Genomic DNA, 26,172 nt, shown 5'->3' with positions numbered 1-26,172 from the left:
ACTCAAATAACAACAAGAAAATGAATGTAGTCACACTTTTAAAGAGAGGAGTTTCTCCAAACTTATTCCAATCTCCATAGCAAGAAAGCTACAGTGCAACGCTGTTAAGAACATTAGTGTTGCAGTGTTTTCTAATTTTCTCCCAGCAACCAGAACACTAAATGTTCTTCCCAGATATAGAAATAAATTGTGTTGCCATACCTGCGATGACCCAGAAACCGGCTCAAAGGACGAGTGCCCCCGCAGAGACGCCGCCCCCAGACCCGAGAAGGGCCGGGAACGGATGCCGCGCAACCAGAAAAGTCCCGCCCCCGGCCCTCGGCGGCCGCCCGCGCCCCAGGCCCGCCCGGCAGACTACAGGGGCGCGGTGGCGGGGCGGGGAGATGGCGCAGGGGAAGGAAGCGGCCTCCACCCAGGTCGGGCCCCACGCCGCGCTCACCATCCGGCTCAGGGACTCGGAGACCCGCCGCCTGCCGCCGCCCCGAGGCCCCTCGGCGCCCGGCCGGAGGCACAGACGCGGATCGCAGCCGCCGGAGCCAGGCCTTCGCTGCGCGCCGCGGAAAGAAAACGCAACGGACCAACTTCCGGCCCTTCCGCGCGGCTCGGCCCCACACTGACTCCGCCACACTCTGGTTCCGCCCTCCAGCCGGAAGGCCTGAGGGCTTCCGGCGCACGGGATGTCAACGGGGCCCCCCTGGCTTCGAACCTGGTACGTGAGCCGGTGGCTTTCTCTCTAAAGTGGAGCGTTGTTCGCACCCCGCGTGCTGCCCGTAGCCTGCGTTGGGAGCCTCGGTGCCACGCTGAGTGGTCCCTTGGGAAGCCCCCGACCCACCCCCCCCCCCCCCCCCCCGCCGTCCCCCTAGGACTCACGCCCTTCGGCCCTCCCCCTCCCCCTCGGCTCACACACACCTCTCCATAGCACCCTCCCACGCTCCCCCCCATATCACCCCACACCTCCCCTCACCCCACACCTCCCCACTCCCCACTCCCCCTCACCCTATAGCACCCTACACCTCCCCCTCCCCCCATCCTGTACAACCCCAGGCCACCTCACAACTCACCGTATTCTTCCTCCACCTCCTCACCCGCGCCCCAACCCGGTTTCATTATTAATGGCCCCTTCCTGACTACAGGTCCTAATTTCCTACCTGCTGTTCCATTCTGGCAGGCCTGACTCTAGGACTTCCTATTATATTCCTTCATTTTTGTATCTTTCTTATGGTAAAATGTAGATCCCCTTAAATTTTTCAGTGAGTTTCACAAAATAAAATGATGTGATGTCTGTATGTGTTTTTTATAGAATTTATTGACACTTTCAATTACTGATTTGTGTTCTTTTAAACTTTGACCACAGGCTCCTTTTTAAACATTTCTAAAGGGCATGTTGTTCTGAAAATGAGTTTGGTGCTTAGAAATCTGCAACGAGCTGTCCCCATCAGGAGAGCGCCTCTTCGCAAGAAGTTGGAGATTGTGAGGAGTATATTAGGGGTGCAGAAATTTGACCTGGCTGTCATCTGTGTTGACAACAAGAGTATTCAGCACATTAATAAAATCTACAGAGAGAAAAATCTGCCAACAGATGTGCTTTCCTTTCCATTTCATGAGGTAAAAAGTATTCTCCTCTTGTCTGGCCCACCTTCTGGTGTAAATACTCTGATTTTTAAGTTTTATTTTGAAAACTTTAAAATAGGGGCACCTGGGTGGCTTAGTCCGTTAAGAATCCAACTCTTGATTTTGGCTCAGGTCAAGATCTCGCCATGTGGAGACTGCTTAGGATTCTCTCTCTCTCTCTCTCTCTCTGCCCCTCCCCTGCTCTCACTCTATCTCTAAGTAAATAAATAAATAAACTTGAAAAAAAAAAAAAAGAGAGAACTTTAAAATATACACATGAGGGGAGCCTGGGCGGCTCAGTCAGTTAAGTGTCTGGCTCTTTGTTTTGGCTCAAGTCATGATCTCATGGGTCTGTGAGTTAGGGTCCCTCTTTGGGCACTGTGCTGACAGCATGAGTCTGCTTGGGATTCTCCTCTCTCTCTGTCTCCCTCTCTCTCTGCCCCTCCCCTGCTTGCACACTCTCTCAAAATCATAACCATTTAAAAAAAAAAAAGTGTACACATGAGTAGAGTGCGGCATGACCAGCCCCTATTGACCAATACCCATCACCCAGGGAGAAAAAGCGATTGGTGCCATCCTTCCGAAGACCGTCAGTGAGTTTGAAGGGGAGTGAGTGCTTCTGCAACTGTGTGATTCCGTAACAAGTATGGTAGGGTTGAAAAATTTTAATAACACTGAAATTTTCACCGAAAATGTAAAATAACACTGAAGAAATATTTTCTTCTTTTTTTAAATGTTTATTTTTGAGAGAGAGAATACGAGTATGGGAGGGGCAGAGAGAGAGGGAGACACAGAATTCAAAGAGGCTCCAGGCCCCGAGCTGTCAGCACCAAGCCAGATGAGGGGCTCAAACCCACAAACCGTGAGATCATGACCTGAGCCAAAGTTGGACGCTTAACCAACTGAGCCACCCAGGTGCCCCTGAAAAAATATTTTCAACAATAAAAGATAGTGATTAGGTTATGAGCTGCATCATGAAATGACTCATTCAAAGCCATTATTAGTAGCAGCATCCAGACCTTTTTGGAAGGCAATTTGGCAATATACTCCAAGAGCATCCGAAACATATGTGTACTCTTTAATCCACTAGTGTCACATTTAAGGATGGTAAAGCAAGAAAAGGAAGAAGACAAAATGTTATAAAAATGTGAAATGTTCAGTTGATTTTTTTTTCCTGATGGGGAGGAAACACCCTAAATACCCATCCACACGTGACTAGCTTAGTGTGAACAGGCCTCAGATTAATAGACTGGGGGTTTTTTGGTTTTATGTAGGAAGATGTGGAAGATTGTTTAGGACAAAATGACAAACAGAACAGAAATACAAAATTGGATGATGTGGATTTGTGTGAGTGTGCACTGGAAAGGATGAAAGAAGGAAAGTAACTCCTTTAACAAGGTGGAAAAGATGTGGGAATGTTGGGGTTCAGAGCTGACGGCCAAGAAAGAATTCTTGAGGCATCTTTGGTGCCAAAAAGGTAGTTTTATTAAAGCACAGGGACAGGACCCGTGGGCAGGAAGAGCTGCACTGGGGTTGTGAGGAGTCACTGATTTTACACTTTCAAGTCAGGAGAGGGTCAGGGACAGCGGAAACCTCCAAGGAAATTTGGAAACAAGGTTTCCAGAGCCCTGAGGGGGTTAGCTATTGTAAGAAGAAGTTAATTTACTTCTGTCTTGTAAAACCTTACTTATGAGACCCTTCAAATATATATCAGGGGACCATATGCTTGGAGGATGATGGCTAACCTGTATCTTGGGGACTAGAGATGAAGGAAGTTTCCAAAGGAATTTCCTTTTTTTTTTTTTTAACGTTTATTTATTTTTGAGAGACAGAGTACAAGCGGGAGAAGGGCAGAGAAAGAGGAAGACACAGAATCCAAAGCAGGCTCCAGGCTCTGGGCTGTCAGCACAGAGCCCGATGCAGGGCTCAAACTCACGAGCCGCGAGATCATGATCTGAGCTAAGTCAGACGCTTAACAAACTGAGGCATCCGGGCCCCCCTCTAAAGGATTTTCTATATGTTTAAAGAAGGCTTACAGGATCCTGGGGGGTCAGGCTAAGGTTGCCTTTTGCCCCTAGCAAAGTGTCATCATGGAGGCAGCTGAGCTCATAGAGGAAAGTCACTCTGCCTGTTTCAAGGGACTGTCAATAAGCTGTAAGTTGTAAGGAAATGGGTTTTTTTTGCCTTTGTTCTCCACATCAGAAACATCTGAAGTCACTCGTAAACAGTGGCTCTACTGTGGTTCCCCCACCCCTCACCTGCCTTGGGACTGATGAGTAGGGGTCTTCCAGAATGAAATGTGTAGGCCTGTTGTCGGGTTAGTGTTCCTGAGGTCGTGCTCTCCGAATCTGTCTTTCCTCATTTATAGAATGTAAAAGCAGGTGAACTTCCCCAGCCTGATTTTCCAGATGACTACAATTTGGGTGACATTTTCCTAGGAGTGGAGTATATCTTCCAGCAATGCAAAAGGAATGAGGATTACTATGACGTCCTTACCGTAAGTGGGAATGAGTGCTGGCCCCTGATGCCGCAGCCGTGTCCTTTGCCCGGGCCTGGGAAGAGGTCATGGGTGGGACGCCGGCACCCCCACTGCCTCCCGTGTGGGACAAGGATTATTGGGGGAGGGAGACCTACGAGTAGGGGCTGTACCCTCTCTCGTCATCTGGCAGAGAGAGGGAAGAGCCTAAGCCGAGCAGAGCCTAAGCCGAGCAGTGTTGGGTGAGAGGAGAGGACAGGAAACATGTCAGAAGCTCCCGGAAACAGCCTTGTTTTTCCCTTTTACCTCTGGAGTTCAGCAGGCTGTGTAGCTAACTCAGACCTACTGAATAAGTTCCTTACAGAACTGTCAAAGTAGATGGGATTGTAGCCTCTAGGACCTTCCGGATCCCACTCTCCTCAGCTGGATGCAAAAGAAAGGAGGGGTGGTTCTGCAGAGCGATCGTATTTTAACTTCCTCATGGATTCGATTGAGGTGTTTTTCTTTGACCAGACAGCCCCTGAATTATCTCTAGGGGATCCTGGAGCTTCTGTGTGACTTGAAGCAGAGCTTCCCAGCAAAAGCCATTGTGACAGGTGTTGGGGACCTGCTTTCTGGGGTGGGGGTGGACTTTCTGGGAGCAGGAGCCCTGGCACAGACAGGACTGCTCAGCATGGGGTTCGGCTCCAGGGTCTCTGCGGCCGGCAGCCATGCACCCCACAGGCTGCGGTGGGCATCCACTTCTGGCACCCCCTGCCACACCCCAGAGATCCAGTGCCTGCAGGGGAGGGCCGGCCCGCCGCTCCCACCACCCTCATCCCCCCACGACAGGGCTAGGCCAGCCACTCTCCTCCTGGCCGGCACTCCACTGCACGTAGGCACCCCTCACAGCCCCGGGTACCCTCCACCCCTGGGTTCCTAACCTCCCACCACGCATGGGCTGAGTTCTCCCTGCCTTCCCTGCTTCTCCTCCTCTGGCACATGGCCTGCTCGTGATCAGTCCGTGAAACAGCTTTTTAATTTTTCTGACAGGTGACTGCCACCCATGGGCTCTGTCACCTGCTGGGCTTCACACACAGCACGGAGGCTGAATGGCAGAAGGTAGGAGCTGTCCTCCGGTCCTCCACCATATGCACAAGAGGGCACACCAAGAACCGGGGCTGCCCAGCTATCTCCTGCAGTCAAGTATGAAGACCAGATTTGGAAAACAAAACAAAACAAAACAAAACACAAAGGCAGTAAATTAAGGAATTTTATAAAAGCCTATTTCACAAAAAAAGACTAGCAGTGTTTAAAATATCGGGCTCCCCCGGGGCGCCTGGGTGGCGCAGTCGGTTAAGCGTCCGACTTCAGCCAGGTCACGATCTCGCGGTCCGTGAGTTCGAGCCCCGCGTCAGGCTCTGGGCTGATGGCTCGGAGCCTGTTTCCGATTCTGTGTCTCCCTCTCTCTCTGCCCCTCCCCCATTCATGCGCTGTCTCTCTCTGTCCCAAAAATAAATAAAAAACGTTGAAAAAAAAAATTAAAAAAAAAAAAAAAATATCGGGCTCCCCCAATGCTACTAACTGTATTACTTATTCACTGTTGAAAGGAACGACTGAATAGAGAGACCAAATTCTGTAAGTTCTATAAAACTCTAATGGCTTAAAGTTAAAAAATCTTTACAAGAGAAATTGTGATGTTATTGATCAGTTGGGAACTCAAATCATGCAGGCATCTGATAGGGACCTATCGGGTAAAGTTACTTAGCCATTTGTATCCTTCAGAAGTGCCAGTGTATCTACCCCATGTATAAGGTTGTGTGCTGGTATATGTACATGTTGTTTTTAATAAGCTCACATTACAGTCGGTTGAGCGGCCGACTTCGGCTCAGGTCATGATCTCGCAGTCCGTGAGTTCGAGCCTCGCATCGGGCTCTGGGCTGATGGCTCGGAGCCTGGAGCCTGCTTCCGATTCTGTGTCTCCCTCTCTCTCTGACCCTCCCCCGTTCATGCTCTTTCTCTCTCTGTCTCAAAAATAAATAAACGTTAAAAAAAAATTAAAAAAAAAATAATAATAAACTCACGTTATATCTGTAGTCAAATAATTGGGTTCTCTGGAAGGCATCAAAAAACTTTTTCAATTAACAAGAGTCCTTGATACAGTTGTCCTCACATCCAGTCTATCTCAGGCTGGGTCGCCTGTGGCCACACCCCTCCAAGTCATAGACTGACCCTGATGAGGCCCCTTCGCCCCCCTCTGGCAGCATCTTGGAAAGTCCATGTTGTCACCGCCAGCAGGGACCCCAGCCCTCCTGGGACTTCCTCACCCACCCCCCCCCGCCCCCCGCAAGCACTGACCACCCTTTCCCCCAGGAGGGGCTGTCCTCATGTGTCCCCCTCCCACATTTTCTGGGCCCAACTGACTTGTCTGGCCTGTTCTGCAATTCCAAATAGGGACTCATCTTCTTTTACCCAGGGCTACTACTTCAGCCCCTGGCCCCCAGTCCCTCCTGCTGTCCCCACCCGTCACCCCACAGGCAGCATGTCCATACTCCCTGTGCAGCGCTGGGTGAAGGTGAGCGGAACCAGGTCCTGCACTTTGAATCTGGGAGAGTCCACACAACAGAGGCTCCTCATGCCACAGCCATGGGGACGGGCTTCCCCCAGAGGGCACCCCTGGGGCCAGGCCATGAGGCAGTCCACAGTCACTTTCCATTCCCTTCTTTCAGATGTACCAGAAGGAAAAGCAGGTTCTCGAGGAGCTGAGCCGGCGCACCGGGACCAGTCTCCAGCCCCTAAGCAGGGGCCTCTTCTGACTGCTGGAGGCCCAAGATGTGAGTGGCACCTGAGGGACTCTCCAGCACACAGGGACACCATGTGGAGGGCAGACGGACCCTCACCTTCGGGCCCTGAGGACCAGGCACACCACCAAACTGAGAGCTCTGCTGGTTGCTACTGCCCCGTGGGGCTGCAGAAGTGACTAAGTATAAAAAGTAATGTCCATTCATGTCTTCATTTGGAAGCCAGCAGACATGTTATTTTCAGTATTGCAGATAAGATAGTTCTAAACTCTTAGAATGGAGAGGTGGAGCACAGGAACTTCGTCCGCCTGGGGTTCTGCCTTTGGCGAGAGGCATTCCTCTCTCCTGCCTGTGCAGCCTGCGCGGGAAAATCAACCAGGCGGCCCAGGGCGGGCATGCCCCTCACCCTCCTTCCTATGGGAACCCTGTTGGATTCGGTCCCCGCTTACCCCTCAAGAGTGCTGTGACCTGGTACCTTCATGAGGGGAGACACAAGGCTGACCCTTAGGGTGGCCGCAAGGCCCAGGACCACCTCAGTCACGTGACCCACAGCAGCCATCTCCCACCCGTCCCATCTCGTGAGGCGGTTGCAGCCCCGGCTCAGAGCTTTGCCTGTGGACTCTACCTAAGGCCTCTTTCCTGACATGACAGGAGCTCTCGAGCCCTGTTGGCCCCGTTCACCCGCTGAGCGAAGTTAAGTGTCTCCTGGCTCCGGGGGAGCCCTGAGCTCCAACTGCCACATGCCATCCTCTTTCCTGTGTTTCTTGCCTTGTCCTCTGAATATTAAACCCAGGAGGCGGCACAGACCTTCACCCAGAGCTGCTCATGGGCCCAGGGCATCATGGGAGCAGACCATGGGCTGCTGGCTGAGCCAGCCCGGGCCTCCATCGCTCGGACCTCCCAGGTACCGGTGTTGGCGGCGGTACCGTGACCTCTGCAGAGGCCATGGCAATAAAACAGCCTCTCGGGAACTCTTTGGCCCCAAAACCAAGGATGCTACAATTCTGAGAATTTGGTTTCTCCCATGAATCCATCTCAAAAGGTGAAAATGCATTTCCCACTGGATCTGCCATGTCTCCACCTGGACTTTCCCCAGGCGCTCAGGGACACAGAGGTGGGCTCATGGTGTTCCTGAGTGCTCGTGGGCTCTGCGCAGCCTGCCTGTAGCCAGGGAAGCTGGTTCTCAGTGGAAAGTCGAACAGCAAAGACCAAAGATGACCCCACAAAGCTCTTGGCGTTACGGTTCTTTTTAAGAGAAGGAAGGGGTCCTGAGACCTGCCTGTCCTGTCAGCAGGCATTTCGGATGCTCCCCCGTCTTCCATTACAGCCAACCCCCATGCATCTCTGGTCACGTGGGGCTCGGGAGATCTGCCAGGGATTGGGCCTCAGAACAGAACTGCTGGGGGCTGGGAGTGAGGGATCCAGCTTTATCAGGCAATGCCTAGTGCTTCCCAGGGGCCTGGTCACTCGTCCCCCCTGCAGCCCATAGCAATGACCTTGGCGTCCAGCCCCCAGCCCCCATGCACCCAGACTCCCCACCCCCATCATGTGTGCACTGAGGCTGGCCTGCATCTGTCCTGTCAGCAGTGACCGGCTTTTCATTGGCATCCCCTCCACTGTGAAGTATTGGTTTTTCTTTTTTATTGATTCAGAGGGGTTTTTATATATCATTGAAAACAATAGGGAATGTAAGCCAGTGTCCTTCTGATCTAAATCTGAGAAAAGGCTGCCCCATCCAGCCATGGAGCTCTGTCCCGGCTGTCTCATTCCCCTGGACACTTCTGCCCGCCCTGAGCTGGCCACAGTGCCCTGATTCCAGAGCTTCTGCAAACCCAGCCTCTGCCAGGACAGGCCCTTCCTCCTGCTCCAGGGGTCCCTTGGGTTCTTGCTCTTTACTCTCCTGTGTGGTCTCCAGATTCAGCTCCTGAGTGCCAGGAAACACTGGAGTCTCGATTAGAGGCACAGTAAGTCTGCAGAGCAGCTGGGACATTTGGGCTCCAGGCCAGGCCTACATGGTATCTCGTTTCACAGGTCTTCGACTTCTCAGCACCCCACACCAAGGGGCAGGAGGGCACGGCCATGAGAAGAAAATGGTTTCTTCACTCATACGTCTTCTGACATGAAGTGCCAGGAGTCTGTGCAGACCCCACAGGTTAAGGGTTCAGTCCACAGCACTGCCCCCACTTTGGAGCAGGGTATACACGCCTCTGTCCACCTCTACCACAGATCAGGGGACTGCGGGGGGTTGGGGCTCTGGACAGAAGTGGGGGTGAAGACCAAACCTGTAGCTCTTACAGCACACAGTCACGTTCTGCACAGCCAGCCTCCACCCCGTGCTCCAGGCACTTGGAGCTCAGACCCCCCTCCCAGGCAGGTTTGTAGCAGTGTCGGAAGTTGTGACTTCTTCCATGTTCACGGCTCTCTTCCAGGGCCTGCTGTATCCTCTTTAGCGTCCCCAGGTCAGCCTGCGCAGAACCAAGGGGACCCCCGCTCCCGTGAGGGCTGCCTTCACCCCTGTGCCCCACATCAACTGTGACCCCACTTGATGCCCAGTAGTGCCTTGCTCTGTCCTGTCACAGCACCTGGACGCTCCTCGATGCAGGAAGATGTTTCCTTTATCCCTGTGGACCGAAGGCTCCTGAAACCCTTGTAATTTCTTGGGTGATAGGCATGTCTTTTGTTCTGAGGCAACTCTTAGGGGCTCCTGGGGGGCCCCGGGCCCCCAGAAAGACCTGCCATGATTGGAAGCTTGTTAACTTTTAGCCCCTTCCTCCCATCCCATTCTCCAGAGAGGGAGAAGGGCTGGAAATGCAGTTAGTCTATCTCACGGGCATGCCTACGACAGGAAGCCCCCATAAATCCCAGTAGCGCAGGGTCCCAAGAGCCTCCAAGTGAGTAAACACATCCACACTGAAAGGGTGACACACCCCAACTCCACGTGGTGGAGGCTCCTGTGCAGGGGACCCTCCCAGACCTGCCCCACCCCTTATCACATCCTTCAACTGGCAAATGTGTTTCCTGAGTTCTGTGAACAGCTCTAACAAAGTAATCGAACCTGAAGAGGGGGTCATGGGAACCTCTGCTCCCTGACCCAGCAGGTCAGGAGCAGGGACAAGTGCACTCGCAGCTGGCGAGGGAGGTGGGGGGCGGTCTTGTGGGACTTCATCCTCATGCAGGTGGACAGTGTCAGAACCGAGTTGGATGGCAGGACATCCTGGTGATGCCGGAGAGGACTGGTAACTAGGAGTGACAGAAGTACCTGTTCTATGTGTGAGTAAAGGACATTGACGAGGAAGGACTGGGTTTTCCTCACTCGAGTCACAGACAAAACTGAGTTTTTCCAATTTATCAGGCCATCCAAAGACATCCAACTTCTGTTAAACTTCCTCCCTGTATTTAGTTAATAATTGTGTTGAGAAATAAAACCCAATTGTGTTGAGAAAAGCCATGTTAGAAAACATCAACATTGGGACGCCTGGGTGGCTCAGTCGGTTAAGCGGCCAACTTCAGCTCAGGTCATGATCTCACGGTTCGTGTGTTCAAGCCCCACGTCGGGCTCTGTGCTGACAGCTCGGAGCCTGAGCCTGCTTTGGTTTCTGTGTCTCCCTCTCTCTCTGCCCCTCCCCCACTCATGCTCTGTCTGTCTCTTAAAAATAAACATTAAAAAAATTAATAAAAAAAAAAGTCAATGTGAAAATCAGCAATGGAGTCAGACGTTTAATTGCCTTTCACAAGAGATGCGTGTGCCAGGCACGTGGTGGGGGCCCCTGCCGCCCTGCCGCCCTCCCGCCCTGGAGGCATCCTGACCGCCACTTGGTCATCCCCTTCCCCGGGCCAAAATCCCACGAGCCTGCAGGGTCCAAGGAGGCAGGGCTCTCGCTGGTGCAGAACTTGGGGAAAATAGGTTTTCCCAAAAGGGGTAGATGAAAACAGCTGTAACATTTAAATGTGACATTCATGTGAAAATTATACTAACATGTCAAGGGAACATCATTCCACCAAGAAAAAAAAGTCACAGAAAATGAAGAAAAACTAAAGGTGACGTTCACACCGGAAGCCCTGACAGAACCAAAAGGAACAAATGCAGAGAAAGCTCCCTTTCCTCAGCCATCTTCGAAAGGAACCACATTCAACATGGTGTTTGACTTGTAGAAGGAGCCACGCAGACCCGCATGGAAAGATACTCTCCCACGAGAGATCCCCGCCTGCTGTCTGCTTCACTTCTTGAGACTGGCAGGAGCCCTCACCTCAGCCGCTCGTGGCAGGCAGACCTCCCAGTCGTCATCATATTTGACTTGTTTCTGGTATTTCTTCCACAGGAAGGTTTAACGGTTTATGCGGCTAACTGGGCCATCCCTCCTGGTGAAATCCCTGTATTTCCTCATGCCTGGCAGTCCAGCATCCAGGGCCGAGGCTTCAGGCCTCTGCCGGGCCTCCCCGACCACACCTGCTGGGGAACTGGGACCCTGCTCCTTACCGAGCCCACGCGTGGAGTTTCACAGGCCCGGAGCCTGTGTGGGCAGGATGCCATCAGATGCCACCCTAGGAAAGCCAAGATATCGGGGTGCAGTTACTGCCCTGGCCTGGCTTACAGACACCATGCTACAGGTGAGTCGTGCTGCCAGAGCTCAGGTGGGGGTCCCCACAGCCCTGCTCATACTCCCAGCACCACTCCTGCTGGGCTGGACAAATGACCCAGGCCACAAGCAGCTTCCCTGGAGGTGGGCATGGGGTCCATTTTCAACCCTCGACCACCACAGGCTGATCCTGCCAAAGACCCACCTGCCTCCCTCTGGAAGACAGCAGGGCCTTTCCAAATTCCCTGCTACAGCCTACGGACCTGACAAAGACGGGGGTCCCCTGGCTTGTCAGCAGGGGTGGGGAGGTACCACCCAGGCCCTAGGGTACTCCCGCTCCACAGACCCAAGAAGCTGCCCTTGACTTACCCACTAAGGGCTGCCAAGGAGGGGCCGGCCATGTGGTGCAGGAAGCCGGAGGCAGGTGGGGGGATGGTGGCTGAGACCACTGGGGGCCACATGGAGTAACCCGCCGGGGAGGCCTGCAGCCAGGCTGGGGGTGCATAGTGGTGATGGTGATGCACGGAGGGCGGCTTCTGCCTCTGGGCTCACAGGAGGACAGGGGTAACCCGCTGTGGGTACTCAGCACAGTACACACACTGGCCCGTTTCTACAGGGACAAAGGCTGCTCCCTGGGTCCACCTTTTTCCCTTTGCCTGCTTTCTAACTAAGGGGAGGGGGGGCGGTCAGAGCCCAGGATTGGCATCAAAGAGAAGAAGGGTAGAGGGAGTTGGGGTGGAGGGGTAGAGGAGGGGGATGGAGGAAGAGAAGGAGGGGGGGCAAGGGAAAGATAGGAAGAAAGAAGGGAAGGGAGGGGAGAAGCCCAGGCTCCAGCAGAGCTCACCCGGCTCTACGAGACAGCTTTCTGGGCCCCAAAATGCAGAACTCATCCCGCATCTGGGTGGGACTGGGAGCAGGGGGTATTCACAAGCGGGTCATGGACCCAGGAGTCAGAAATGTGCTTCTCAGAGTTGCACAGATACACAGACTTCCAGAAGAAAAGCCACCCAGGTCCTCTGGCTTTGATTTGGCCTGTCTCCTTTGCCCTGGTGCCCGTCCCCAGCCGAGCCTACCTGTGGGGTGGAATGCAGAGGGGCGGCCTGTGATCCCCCAGAGGGCAGGGCTTTGAGCATCAGGTTTTGCATAATGATCTGGTGCATCTGTGCATTCTGCATCAGCATCATCTCCACCATGTCTGAAGGAGAGGCGGGAGAGGCTCTGTCATTCACATACTGCATGCAGATTCTCAGGCCACTCCTGAGAACAAAGCCTTAGAGCAACCCGTTTGTTGAGACAGATGCAGCTCTCTATCAGCAAGAAGCCCTTTCAGCACAGGTGTCTTTGTGCAGGGCCCCGGGGGGGGGGGGGGGGGGGCGTGTTCTGAGGTGTGAAGCTTCTAGGTTGGACGATGTATGTGCTTTAACATGTACGGGGCGCCTAGATGGCTCAGTCCGTTAAGCGTCCGACTTCAGCTCAGGTCATGATCTCACAGTCCACGAGTTCAAGCCCCACGTCAGGCTCTGTGCTGACGGCTCGGAGCCTGGAGCCTGCTTCGGATCCTGTGTCTCCCCCTCTCTCTGCCCTTCCCCCACTCATGCTGTGTGTGTGTGTGTGTGTGTGTGTGTGTGTGTGTGTCTCAAAAATAAACAAACATTAGAAAAATTAAAAATAAGATAAAATGTTGTCGCACGTGTCCAGTTGGGCTCCCAAGAGGCTGCTCCACTTTGCACCCCTCCTATCGGCTTCTTCACGTCCACCTGTGCTGCATGGTGGCCTCCAAAAGGTGTGTCCACGTTCTAATCCCCAAGACCTCTGAATGTGACCTTATTTAGAAAAGGGTCTTAAAAAAAAAAAAAAAAGGATCTTTGCAGGTGTAATAAGAATCTTGAGATCATCCTGAATTATCCAGGTAGGCACTAAATTCAAGGACAAGTGTTTTCACAAAGAGAGGCAGAGGAGGTGTGAGACAGCAGAGGAGAGGCCACGTGGAGATGAGGCAGAGAAGGGAGCCACGCGGCCAGGCCAGGACTGCCTAGCGCCACTGCTGGATGGACCCTCCCCTGGAATCTCTGGAGGGAGCCTGGCCGCGTGGCCACCTGGATTTCAGAATTCTGGTCTCCAGAGTGAGAGAAAGTACATTTCTATTGTTTTAAGCCCCCAGGCCTGTGGTTCTTCTTACAGCCACCCCAAGAAACGAACACATTCACCATTTCTGGATACTATGAAACAGGTGCGTTTTTGTCAGCGTGAGAGGTAAACATGAGTTCTTTCACAGCAGCCAGGCCCTAGAAATGAGGCAGCCCCAGGCTCTGTCGGCCTCCCTACAGACAGTCCCAGAAACCACTCACATTCCCAGTCAAAGCAGAGGGGCCTGGCGGCCTGGGGCGGGGGCTCCTGCAGGCGTGGCAGGACTGGGGTGGGCAGCAGGCAGCAGTCCTTTTGGGCTAGCCAGGCCTCAGTAATCACATGAGCCAATTCCTCAAAATACATCTTTCTCTCTCTCTAGACACATCCCGTTGGTTCTGCTTCTCTGGAGACCCTTGACTGACAGATTTTGCCCCAGGCCTGGGAGCAATGGGGGTGGGGCAGAGACCCAGATTCCCATGGCAACAAAGCTGTGGGAACTCTTATGCCTGCAAGATAAGAAAGTGGAGTGAGTCTGGCAGCTCCATTCTGGGCAAAGACCCTTGAGGGGACCCATGTGAGTTTGGGCCTGGGCAGCCCCATTCTGAGGCAACAAGCTTCCCACCACCTTCAGGGAAGCTTCCCCAACCAGCCCTGGGATTCCCTCCCACTGAGGAAAGATTGGAGGAGAAGAGTCCAGAAAGGGCCTCACACCATGTTACTGCCTGAGGATAAGGGACACACATCAGTGTTGCAGAGAGCTAGGGTCTTCACCAATGGCACAGGGCCAAATTGATACCCATGACAAGAGATAACACCAATCCCTAACTCATAGTACACAAAATCTATTCCAGGGGGGTCATAAATCTAAATGAGAAAAGGAAACAAAACTGTAGAAGAACATCTCCATGACCTTTAGTGGGTAAAGATTTCTTAAACAGGACAGAAAAGGCACTAATTCATAAAGGAAAAAGCCTTAAAAACATGTTCATCCAAAGACACGACGAAGAAAGGGAAAGGCAGGCCACAAAAAGACTTAACGTCTGCTTTACATGTATCAAAAAGGATCCATGTTAGAATACATGAACCAATGAGAGAGGCAGATGACCTGAAAGAAAAATGGGCAAAATACTTGAATGGGCACTTCATGAAAAGGATGTTTACAGCCAATAAATATATGACAAGATAACGTGCAAATTAAAATCAGAATGAGCTACCATGACCTGCCCACCATGACATTCCCTCCTATGAAGTGTAAACAGATACTACCACTTTGGAAAATTGTCTGGCAGTATTTCCTAACCCAAACATCTCATCCCTAGGCATGTGCCCCCAGAAATGTACATGCCCATTCACCACAAGATAAGACCGTGTGGTGGCACCAGCCAGAAAACACTGGAACACCCAACCCCAAAAGAATGGGCCCATAATTTGTGGGATAATAACATGATTGGATAGTGTGGTCAGCTGAATGATAGACCCCAACAGGTACATATCCTAATGCCTGGATCCTGTGATTTGTGTTTCATTACATGGTAAAAGGGATGTTTTTAAGAGTCTCAGGATGGAAGCAATCCAAGCATCCATTGGCAGGCGAAGGCGGTCCATCCATATGATGGAGTATTATTCAGCCTTAAAAAGGAAGGAAATTCTGACATCTGCCACAACATGATAAACCTCAGACATGTTATTCCAGGTGAAATAAGCCAGTCACAGAAGGACAAACGCTCTATGATTCCTCTCATATGAGTAATCCAATTCAAAGAGAGTAGGATGGTGGGGGCTAGGGGCTGGTAGGAAGGGGAAGTGGGGAGTTGTTCAATGGATACAGTTTCAGTTTTGCAAGGTGGAAAGTCCTACAGATCTGTTGCACAACAATGTGAATCTAGTTAACACTACTTAAACGTGTAAGATGCTAAGTTTTATGGGTTTTTTTTTACAATTATTTATTTTTAATTTTTTTTAAACGTTTTTTATTTTGAGACAGAGAGAGACAGAACATGAACGGGGGAGGGTCAGAGAGAGAGGGAGACACAGAATCTATTAAGCAGGCTCCAGGCTCTGAGCTGTCAGCACAGAGCCCGAGGCGGGGCTCGAACTCACGGACTGTGAGATCATGACCTGAGCCGCAGTCGGACACCCAACCGACTGAGCCACCCAGGCACCCCTACAACTTTTTAAATTGATTAATTTTTATGAAAGAATCTTGAGATGAAGAGATTATCCTGTATTATCTGTGTTAGCCCAATGTAATCACAAGGGTCCTCAGAAAGTGTTGAGAGAAGATAACAATCTAGATCTGAATATCCAGCTAAACTGGTATTTAAGAACAAGGGGAAATTCGGGCGCCTGGGTGGCTCAGGCAGTTAAGCATCCATCCGACTCTCGATTTTGGCTCAGGTTGTGATCTGACAGTCAGTCATGGGATGAGGCCCTGTGACGGGCTCCACACTGAGTGTAGAGCCTGCTTGGGATCTGTCTCTCCCCCTCTGCCCCTCCGGGCTTGTGCTCTTTCTCAAAAATAAATAAATAAATGTTAAAAAAAAAAAAAAGGGGGTGGGGGGAGGATAAAAACATTTGCCAGAAAGCAAACACAGAGGGAGCTTCCAGAGTCTGTTCTAAATGAACTTGGAAAGGATTTCAACATGACAGAAGTCAATTCCAGAAGGGCGGTCTGAGATTCAACAAAGGTAAGTGGAAAGACCAGGTAAGTTCAAACAGTATTTCTGTATGAAATCATACTAGGGAGTTTTCCCAGAGGACAAATAGGGAGCAGTAACAGCCGAGCCAGAGGAGGGGAGTGACGCTATTCCCGGTTCCTGTCGCTGGGGGAGAAGGAGCTCAAGATGCCACTTGCTCAACTTTGTACTAAGGCCCAATAAAGGGAACCAAAAGAAAGGAAAAAAAGCAGAATCAGACCCATAAATGCAGAGAACAGTCTGATGGTTGCTGGAGGGGAGGGGGAGTTGGGGAAAATGGGTGAAGGCAAGAGAGATACAGGCCTCCAGTTATGGGATAAGTCATGGGAATAAAAGGCACAGTACAAGGAATACGGTCTATGATATTGCAATTTTTAAAAAGACCACCAGTTCTCCAAAGTGGTTGTTAGAGTTCTTTTGAGAGTTCATATTTTTACATTCAAATACTTGATCTGGTTGAAATTTGTTTTGGTATAAGGAGTTGGAGGCCTGACATTAATTTGTCTAAATAGCTAGGCACGTATCACACATTCCATTTTTTACCACTGATTTTTTTTTATTTTTTTTTAACGTTTATTTATTTTTGAGACAGAGAGAGAGACAGAGCATGAACAGGGGAGGGTCAGAGAGAGGGAGACACAGAATCGGAAACAGGCTCCAGGCTCTGAGCTGTCAGCACAGAGCCCGACACGGGGCTCGAACTCACAGACCACTGAGATCATGACCTGAGCCGAAATCGGCCGCTTAACCGACTGAGCCACCCAGGTGCCCCTACCACTGATTTTTAATGACACCTTTTCTCTCGGAAGGCATACAGGCATTCGCACACACGTGGTTTCGCTCGGTTTGCCTTTGGAACCTGACAGACTACCACTAAGGTTCATCTGGAAAAACCAGCAAAGAGGGATGGAGAGCCCTAGCAGGATCGCCTCTGAGCACACAGGCCGGGCCGTGCTCAGCAGCTCCTGGGCACCTTCTAGGGGCCGCAGCGTGGACAGCACCCCTGGCTGAGTCACGGGGCAGCCTCTGCGCCAGGCCCGGCACACATTACAACCTTGGATGGAGCTACGGTAACGAAACCAGTTCTCTTAGTCGCTGGGACAGAATGGAGAACACTGACCAGAGGATTCCACATGCAGGTCTGCTCCTAGACCCTCATACCATTAGTTGTCAGGGAGGAAGCTTCTGGGGGGTAAGCGTGCTCACTGCTCCATTAGTGATGGGTTCATGGAAATACACGTCTGTCCGCACTCATCAGACTGGACACTTTAAATGTGTGCAATTTGTCATCTCGATAAAGTGGTTTTAATCTCAAATATTTAAAACTCATTTAAAAGGAGAAACAATTTAGCCAAGGTGTTCATATAGCTAATAATCAGATGAGCTGGGATTGGAGCCCCTTCCACTCAGTTCCTGGTTCTTGTTTTCTTCCATTGGCAATATCCATCATACGAGATAACTTTTGTTAAACTTAAAATTATTTTCATGTTGCTAATATATAGCTTCAGTTGAATAGCCAAAAGCTGACCCTAAATGACTATCCTGTTTACAAAAATATTTTTTGTTTCGATAGAGAATTTTGTAAACCCATAACAGTATTAATAGGGGACACTTACCTTCCTTTGTCAAAAAGTTTTTAATTTTGTTCACATTCAAGTTAGTCAGCATACAGTGTAGTAAGGATTTCAGGAGTAGAATCCAGTGATTCATCCCCTACATATAACACCAGTGCTCATTCCAACAAGTGCCCTCAATGCCCTTTACCTATTTAGCCCATCCCCCCCGACTTCCCCTCCAGCAACCCTCAGTTTGTTCTCTGTATTGAAGAGTCTCTTATGGTTTGCCTCCCTCTCTCTTTTTATCTTATTTTTCCTTCCCTTCCCATACGTTCATCTGTTTTGTTTCTTAAATTCCATATGAGTAAAATCATATGATATTTGTTTCTCTCTGACTGACTTACTTCACTTAGCATAATACCCTCTAGTTCCATGCACGTTATTGCAGGTGGCATGATTTCATTCTTGTTGATAACCGAGTAATACTCCATCGTGTGTGTGTGTGTGTGTGTGTGTGTGTGTGTGTGTGTGTACCACATCTTCTTTATCCACCACATCTTCTTTATCCATTCATCCATCAACGGACATTTGGGCTCTTTCCATAATTTGGCTATTGTCAATAATGCTGCTAAAAACATTGGGGTGAATGTGCCCCTTTGAGTCAGCATTTTTGAATCCTTTGGATAAATACCTGACAGTGAAATTGCTGGGTCATAAGGTTGTTCTATTTTTAATTTTTTGAGAAACCTCCATACTGTTTTCCGGAGAAGCTGTACCAGTTTGCATTCCTGGAACACTTACCTTCCTTAATACTTCCTGACCTTTGAGTGGGGAAGGCCTGGAGAGGGGGAATCTGTGCGATGAGTGGCTGCTGAGGTAGTTGTTGAATAATGGTGGCAGGAGGCTGGGGGACCTAAAAAGAGCCAGATGATTAGTTTCTTAAACGTGCCCTAGGAGAGAGTTCTACAGCATCCACCCACCCACCTAACCGTCCATCTCTACCTATCCATCACCTACCCATCCACCTGCCCACCCATCCATTCACCCACAAGTCCGCCCACCTAGTTACCTACCATCCACCTGCCCACCCACCCATCTCTCTACTCTCCCATCCATCACCCACCCATCTGCCCACCCACCCATCCATTCATTTATCCATCCATCCAAAAGGAACTTTATTATCTTTTTAAGTAGGATTCACACACAGCATGGAGTCCAACACGGCGCTTGAATTCACAGCCCTGAGATCAAGACCTGAGCTGAGATCAAGAGCTGGATGCTCAACCAACTGAGCCACCCAGGCACCCCCAAGAGGAACTTAACTGGTTAACCCAACACATTGAATAGATTGCTGAATAGATATTGAGTCCAGGTATCACATAGGACATGGCGTGTTATAAATATTTGTATCTAGCCCCAAATTCGTATGTTGAAGTTCTAACTTCCAATGTGACCATATTTGGAGATAGCGCCTGTGAAGAGGTATACAAGGTTAAATGAGGTAATAAATGTGAGATCCTAGTCCAATGGGGCTGGTATCCTCAAAAAAGGAGGAAGGGATGGGGCGCCTGGGTGGCTCAGTCGGTTAAGTGGCCAGCTTTGGCTCAGGTCATGATCTCATGGCTCATGAGTTTGAGCCTCGCATCGGGCTCTCATCTGTCAGCACAGAGCCCGCTGCTTCAGATCCTCTGTCACCCCCTCTCTCTGCCCCTGCCCGGCTTGTGCTCACCCTTTCTCAAAAATAAACATTAAACTTTTTTTTTTTTTTTAAGGAGGAAGAAATGCTAGGGAACTCTCTGTCTGCCATGTGACAACAGTGAAATGGCAGCTGTCTGCAAGCCGGAAGAGAACTCTCTCCAGGAACCTGATTGGCTGGCACCTTGATCTTGGACATCCAGACTCCAAAACTGTGAGAAAATGAATTTCTGCTGTTTCAGCTGCCTGGTTTGTGGCACTTTGTTATGGCAGCCCTAGCAGACTAAGACATGGTCTCACGAGCCATGAGATCATGACCTGAGCCAAAGCTGGCCACTTAACCGACTGAGCCACCCAGGCGCCCCATCCCTTCCTCCTTTGTTGAGGATACCAGCCCCATTGGACTAGGATCTCACATTTATTACCTCATTTAACCTTGTATACCTCTTCACAGGCGCTATCTCCAAATATGGTCACATTGGAAGTTAGAACTTCAACATACGAATTTGGGGCTAGATACAAATATTTATAACACGCCATGTCCTATGTGACACCTGGACTCAATATCTATTCAGCAATGACATGATTTTTAATGTTCCCCACATTTCCTGTCTTCAGTAGGCTAAGCTAATGACTGTCTGGTTTCATTAATCCTGCCTCAATAGAGGCAGCCACGGAACAGGTCATAAAAATAAGTCCTGGCTTCTCTCTTGAGTTAAAATAAATGTACAATTTCAAGCACACACTAGGTGTTGATCACGCACCAAAGACTTTTCTATTTTCTATTTTACTCTTTTCCTGCCCGAACAAGGCCCTGACCTTGTCCTTTCTTTCCCAGTTCATAGAAATGATGGCATAGAGCAGGGGCTGACAAACATTTTCTGTGGAGGGCCAGACAATAAATAGTTTTGACTCTATGGGCCATATGGCCTCAGTTGCAAACCACTCAACTCTGCCATTGTATCCTGGAGGCAGCCATAGACAGGCAAGACTGGACCAATGAAACTTCGATATGGGCACTGAGATTTGCATTTCATATCATTTTCATGTGTTACAAACTATTATTCTTCTTTTGATTTTCCCCCCCAAACATCTAAAAACATAAGACAATTCTTAGCTTACAGGTTGTACAAAAGCAGATGGCAAGCCAACTTTGGCCCATAGCCACGCTTTGCTATCCACCGCACAGTCTGATGGGACTACGCCTTCATGGCTTGGAGGACATCCTACCTCAGAGTCTCTGAATCCAGCCTCAAGGAAATTCATTGTAACAACCAAAGGCCCCTCCCGTCATCTGCTTGTCCCTGGGGCTGAGACTGAAACATGCAAGCAGGACCGGGCCCTGGTGAAGGGCAGTAAGTGTAAGTGGGTTTGAGTAGGGGGAGGCTCTTGCCCCTACACCCCCACCACCCCACCACTCCCAAAGGGAGGCTCTAGCTGCTGGGAGACCTGAAGGCGCGGGCTTAGGATATCTGGAACCTGGACACAGACAGCCCAGGGGCGAAGGGGCCTCTAGGGCCTCCATTAGCACAGGTCTCTCCCTGATCTGAATTGCCCCTTCCCGTTCTCTTCCCTCAGCCATGTGCTGCCAGGGTCTTCTTCCAAAGAACAAATGCCCTCCAGGTCATGGACCCAGCCTGCTGGCACCAATAGTCTCCCTGGTCAGCAGGTCCAGAACCTTCTCAACTTGGTCCTGCACACCTCCTCGGCCTTCTCTTCTCCCTGAGGCTTTTACGTGTCATGTCCCAGATTTCTGTCCTTCCCCTGCACTCACCTGCCCTCCAACACATTCCCTTTTGCTGAAGAAAGTCAGTTCCTTTCCTTTGCTTACAACCCAGAGGCCGAATAAAGGTATGAGGTCCCCAAAATTGGACCACTCTTTTACCTTTACAATTCTGCCCTTGGAGCGTCTGGGTGGCTCACTGGGCGACTCCTGATCTCTGCTCAGTTCATGATCTCATGGCTCTTGGGTTCGAGCCCCGCCTAAGGCTCTGCGCTGCGCCGACAGCATGGATCCTGCTTGGGATTCTCTCTCTCCCTCGCTGGCTGCCCCTCCCCCGCTTGTGTGTGCGCTTTCTCTCAAAGTAAAGAAATAAACTTTAAAATATGTACGTATATATTGGGGCACCTGGGTGGCTCAGTTGGTTGAGTTTCTGACTTGGGCTCAGGTCATGATCTCGCGGTGCGTGAGTTTGAGCCCCATGTCGGGTTCTGTGCTGACACCTCAGAGCCTGGAGCCTGCTTTGGATTCTGTGTCTCCCTCTCTCTCTCTGTCTGCCTCTGTCTCACATTCTGTCTCTCTCTTTCTCAAAAATAAATATTAAAAAAAATTAAATATGTAGGTATAAAAAATAAAATTCTGCCCTTGAAATTAGGGTCTTAGGCTCCCCTGGTCATTACGAAATTTTGAGAAAGCGTGGACACACTTCTTCCCCAAATTCAGGGCCCTCCTGATGCTGAATACTTCTGTTCTTGGTGCACAGGTTAGGACCTGGCAGTCAGGAAGGCTGAATGGAGACCCCAGCCTCTCATCTGTAATGAGGGGGATGAGACCACCCCTTCCCCAAAGCCAGTTGTCAGGGCACCTGTGAGGGTTGCACAGAGGAGCCACGGAGGTCCCTGTACGGTGCCTGGGACATGGGACACGCAGCCGCTCTTGGCTCCTAGCTGACCCACCCTCTTCAGAGCCCGTTCATAATGCCGCCGAGGTGGGCCTCGAGGAAGGAACTGGGCTCTGTGGGCCCCGCATCCTCCCCACGTTGGTTCCGCCCCCGGTTCATCACGAAGACTTACCGAGTGCTGGATGATGTGTGGTGGCTCCAGGGCTGGCGGGGGTGGGGAGACAGCAGGACGGATGCCCACCGGGGGCACCTCTGGGGGCAGTGCTGATCCCCAGGCTCCTCCTCTGTTCACCCCGCTCGGGGCTCGGGGCTGGGACACCTCCTCCAGGAGGTGCTGTTCCTGCAACACCAACGCAGGGCCCGCTGCACCCAGGGAGGGAGCGCCGCAGACACGCAGACACGAAGGGGGGAGACGGGGGAGGGGCGTCCCCACCCCGCCTGGCACAGCAGAGCCCACGCACAGAAGTGTGGTCCTCCGTGCGGGGTGGGCCTCAGGGCTGCCCGGCACTGCTGACCTGCCCCGCGAAGAGCACAGCCTCTCTGGGACGGGAGCCGGGCTCTGCGTGTGGGGGACACATGACGACAAACCTTTTTGCACGGGGTGGGGAGGGGATAATGCTTCTTTCTGGCTCAGCCTGTCCGTCCATGTTTTATGAAAAAACATGAACTAGTGTCCGGCTGTGCTTTTCTCCCAGTCAACAGAGGATGTTCTCTCTTTCCAGCATCACCACAAAGCAGTATTTCATCATAACCGTCCGTGTGGATGCCATTTGCCACTTCCCACGGTCACTCCCTATTGCTGGTGCATTTAGACTGGAGGAGGCCCTTGGCCGTCTTAAAATCCCACCTCCTGTAGGAACTGGGTCCTTGGCACAGCACTTCCACCGTGGATACGTGCAACCAAAGCAGGGTTTTTCAGCTAACACTCCCGACTAGAGAACACGTGCGTGCATATCTTGCTTTCTCTTCTGTGATTAGGTGCGCAGTCTCCTGGCTGCTCAGGATCCGTCAGTCACCCACCCACAAGTCAACAGACCTCAGGGAACCAGCGTTTCCTCCAGGAAGCCCTCCCTGTGCCTCTGGCCTGGGCCCGGTAGCCCCCAGCTTCAGCCCCAGAGCTCCACGCGGCACAGGACACCGGCCTACCCGGAGTCTCTGCAGAAGGTCTTTCCTCCTCCTCAGAGCACTCAGTACAGCTGCATCCGGCCTGTCCTCATTTCCTGCAGGGAATGATCATCTTATTTCTGGAAATGAGCTGCAAGTCCTCTCGTGCAGGTTTCCACTCGGGGCCCGAGCACTGCATTGCCCCTGTCACAGAGGCTCTGCTGGACACTGGGGAGAGGGAGGAGGCCTCACTGGTCCTGGTAGTGAGCGCAATTGGGCCATGAGCCTGGCCTCCTGCCACCCGGAGCCCCGGGGGGGCCCCAAGCAGCCTGGAGGCTGGTGTGGTCCACCAAGCCTCAGTAATGTCATCTGCAGCATCCTGAGGGAGGGGTCCCCCTCAAGAGGGCGTTCCGAACGAGGTCTGGTGGATCCCAGGCTGGCTCTGGCCATCCCTTCTCTGGCACAGCAGACCTATTCTCCACCCCCACCCTAACCCCCAGTGCAGAGGACGCCTATAGCAGCGTGTCCTCTGAGGGATGGGGGTTCCCCGGGAGTCCCCACTGCCCTGGCCCATTCCAGGGTTCGTTGGTCAGTGACCTGGTTTGGAAATTCCTGTCTGGATTTGAGTCCTGGGCTCTGCCTGCTGCCCTTGGAAGTTGCCTAGAGCCCCACCACCAGAGGGGCACATCCACATGATGAAGAGTAGACGATGTTTTTGTAGGGACTCCCTAGCACCTCACCCAGATGTTCCTGAACCTGGACACTGGCACCAGGCAGAGTGGTCCCCTCCCCTGGTTCCTGTGGCCTCAATGTCTGACTATAGGCCAGTGTGGCAGATACACAGGGGTGTCTGGTCTGGGCATTTGAAGGTGTGATGACTTGATGGACAGGCTGAGCCCTGCAAACCACCCGGCCTAGAACAAGCTCAGAGCAACATTGGTCTGATCCACATGTGGCCACTTCTGAGCAGGGCAACCGGGGCAGATTATCAGATCTCTCTGGGCCTCTATTTCCTTATCTGCAAAATGGGAATGATGAATGTATTCCCTCTTGGGGTTTGTGTGAGGGTGTGATAAGCTATGAGGGTGTGCTCAGCAGAGCACCTGGGTGTGTGTGTGTGTGTGTGTGTGTGTGTGTGTGTGTGTGTGTGTGTATGTTAAAGATGAAAATGAAAGCCTTTCAATTCTGAGTATGAGGGAAAAGTGTAAGGACAGTCTTGCTGTTGTCAGGAGGAGGGAAGGACCTGGGGGAGGTCTCGTGCCTGCCTGTGTGGCTCCAAGCAGCCCGGGGCTCTTACCTGGCACAAAGTGAGGGTCCTCAGAATCCCCTTCCACATTCTCACGCTCTTGCTCCAGTTTCTGTGCCGAAAAGATCAGGACAGAAAGTGTGTGAGTGGACAGGGTCTGCGCTGCATGAGGGGCATCTGCCCCTATGCTCCCGGAATGACCTCCCCCCCGAGGGTCCAAAGGGCTCAGTGTCCCACATGGAGGTGACTGGGGACAAGACATGCTGAGCGACAGAGGTGCAGGGCAGGTGGCAAGGGTCACCTTTACTGTCGCAGGGACTGTGCAGGCTACGCTTTCTGTCCAGCGCACACACGTTCCACCTTGAAATCTAAGGGCAGGTGCTCTGATATATAGGCCCCTTCCTCTTTAAAGTTTGTTTATTTATTTTGAGGGGGGGTGGGTCAGAGAGAGAGTGGACGAGAGAGAATCCCAAACAGGCTTCATGCTGTCAGAGCAGAGCCTGATGCGGGGCTCGATCTCAAACCATGAGATCACGACCTGAGCCAACATCAAGAGTCGGGTGCTTAACCGACTGAGCCGCCCAGGCACCCCTGTATGGTCCCTTTGCAGCAGCTTTCTGAAGAGCTTGACCTAGGCCAGCTCCGTGTCCCTGACCACCTCTGATCACCCGAGCCCTGGGCTGAGCAGCACAGTCTGGGCCCATGTTGGGGTGACTCCTGCCAGCCCCTCCAAGTTGGCCCATGGGTCCCATGGAAGGAAGGGCACTGAGCTGGGTGCCTGTGAGGGCAGGCTGGCCAGGGACCAACAGAACCTGCAGGGGAGGATGGGGTCTCAGGATGGGTCCCAGGGCCAGCCTATGAGGCTTCGGATCCTGCATCAGTCAGGGCTTGGCTTCTCTCAAACACTAAACCTGGGAGGCTCTGCAGGGGAGTTCTGTGGGACCCTGGAAATGTTCTGGCCTGGGGGTGCAAACAACCTCCTGGCTGAGAAACTGCCAGAAGAACATAGTTGATTCTGCATAAATGCAGAGAAAAATACCCAAGAAACCATAGTCCTTCATCATGAGGCTGAAAACCATTGCAAAGCATTTTGCTTTGGAAGGAGTATACTCACAGGTATAACTTACCTTGTGTATCTGTGCTTCTTTGACAAGTTGTTAAAAACACGATTACCCCGCCTCCCCCGTCTTACCTTCTCTAAGAGTTTTAGGGTCAGGCGGGTCATTGCATCTGCCACTGAGGAGTCCAGCATTCTTGGACTGCAAGAGGAGGGACGCCACCAGGCCCAACTCCCTCCCTGGTTTTCAGGGTATCTAGAAGAAAGAGCTGCTCAACTGGACAGAAGCAGCCCCAACCCTGGTGTCTTTGAAGGATTCCTGAGCTGGGCTCGGTTTACCTCCTGGAGACTGGCCTCTGCTGGAGCATGTGAGAGAGTGGCCCCATCCCCCTGGACTACAGCGTCGGGAGCCAACACCGGCATTGCCTTGGCAGTTGCTAGGCAGTGTAGACACAGGAAGGCCCCAGGTTGCTGGGTTTCCACTGAGAGTCCTTCCCAAGCCCCACGGAGGCCCCACGCAGCGGTTACCTATAAACACTGCTAATCTCCAGGTGTAGCCAGGTAGGGCTTATTGGGAAGGCAAGGAGCAGTGGCTAAGGCCAGAGGGACAGAGTGAAGTTTTGGGG

The 26,172-nt window shown here is 51.7% G+C and overlaps 3 protein-coding genes across 10 annotated transcripts in view; 1 reads left to right on the top strand and 2 right to left on the bottom strand.

Annotated features, from left to right (window-relative positions):
* The window catches only part of LOC102964297 (minichromosome maintenance complex component 3 associated protein), a 55,905-nt gene extending 55,347 nt beyond the window's left edge, over positions 1–558 (bottom strand). For 3 of the 4 annotated variants that reach the window (XM_042957179.1, XM_042957181.1, XM_042957182.1), the window contains exon 1: positions 440–558. The gene's annotated coding sequence lies outside the window, so the exon portion shown is untranslated. Of the gene's footprint in view, positions 1–201; positions 308–439 lie in introns of those variants that run through there. The other variant, XM_042957180.1, reaches the window with a different exon arrangement.
* YBEY (ybeY metalloendoribonuclease) lies at positions 215–10,405 on the top strand. 4 transcript variants are annotated; one of them, XR_006207824.1, is made up of 6 exons: positions 627–709; positions 1,355–1,605; positions 3,980–4,108; positions 5,120–5,188; positions 6,796–7,059; positions 8,899–10,405. XR_006207824.1 is itself a non-coding variant. In XM_042957184.1 (6 exons), exons 2-5 carry the CDS (start codon positions 1,396–1,398, stop codon positions 6,880–6,882), a joined length of 495 nt encoding a protein of 164 aa, XP_042813118.1. In that variant the 5' UTR covers positions 627–709; positions 1,355–1,395; the 3' UTR covers positions 6,883–6,900; positions 8,899–10,405. The 4 variants fall into 4 exon arrangements, 3 of the variants coding, with proteins under 3 accessions (XP_042813119.1, XP_042813118.1, XP_042813117.1); XM_042957184.1 differs by having other exon boundaries at positions 6,796–6,900; XM_042957183.1 differs by lacking the exon at positions 8,899–10,405 and having other exon boundaries at positions 6,796–8,892.
* A 225-nt stretch (positions 10,406–10,630) lies between these two features.
* Positions 10,631–25,920, bottom strand: CC2H21orf58 (chromosome C2 C21orf58 homolog). 2 transcript variants are annotated; one of them, XM_015534660.2, is made up of 8 exons: positions 25,682–25,920; positions 24,541–24,601; positions 23,286–23,359; positions 22,312–22,479; positions 18,625–18,736; positions 12,518–12,639; positions 11,814–11,986; positions 10,631–11,409 (listed from the first exon to the last, which is right to left on the bottom strand). In XM_015534660.2, exons 1-8 carry the CDS (start codon positions 25,739–25,741, stop codon positions 11,364–11,366), a joined length of 816 nt encoding a protein of 271 aa, XP_015390146.2. In that variant the 5' UTR covers positions 25,742–25,920; the 3' UTR covers positions 10,631–11,363. The 2 variants fall into 2 exon arrangements, with proteins under 2 accessions (XP_015390146.2, XP_042813212.1); XM_042957278.1 differs by lacking the exon at positions 11,814–11,986.
* Between the last annotated feature and the right edge of the window lie 252 nt (positions 25,921–26,172).

The sequence above is a fragment of the Panthera tigris genome, chromosome C2, assembly GCF_018350195.1.
Source record: "Panthera tigris isolate Pti1 chromosome C2, P.tigris_Pti1_mat1.1, whole genome shotgun sequence".
Taxonomy (NCBI): domain Eukaryota; kingdom Metazoa; phylum Chordata; class Mammalia; order Carnivora; family Felidae; genus Panthera; species Panthera tigris.
The sequence above is the reverse complement of the archived record's forward strand: the minus strand, read 5'-3'. Positions and strand labels throughout refer to the sequence as shown.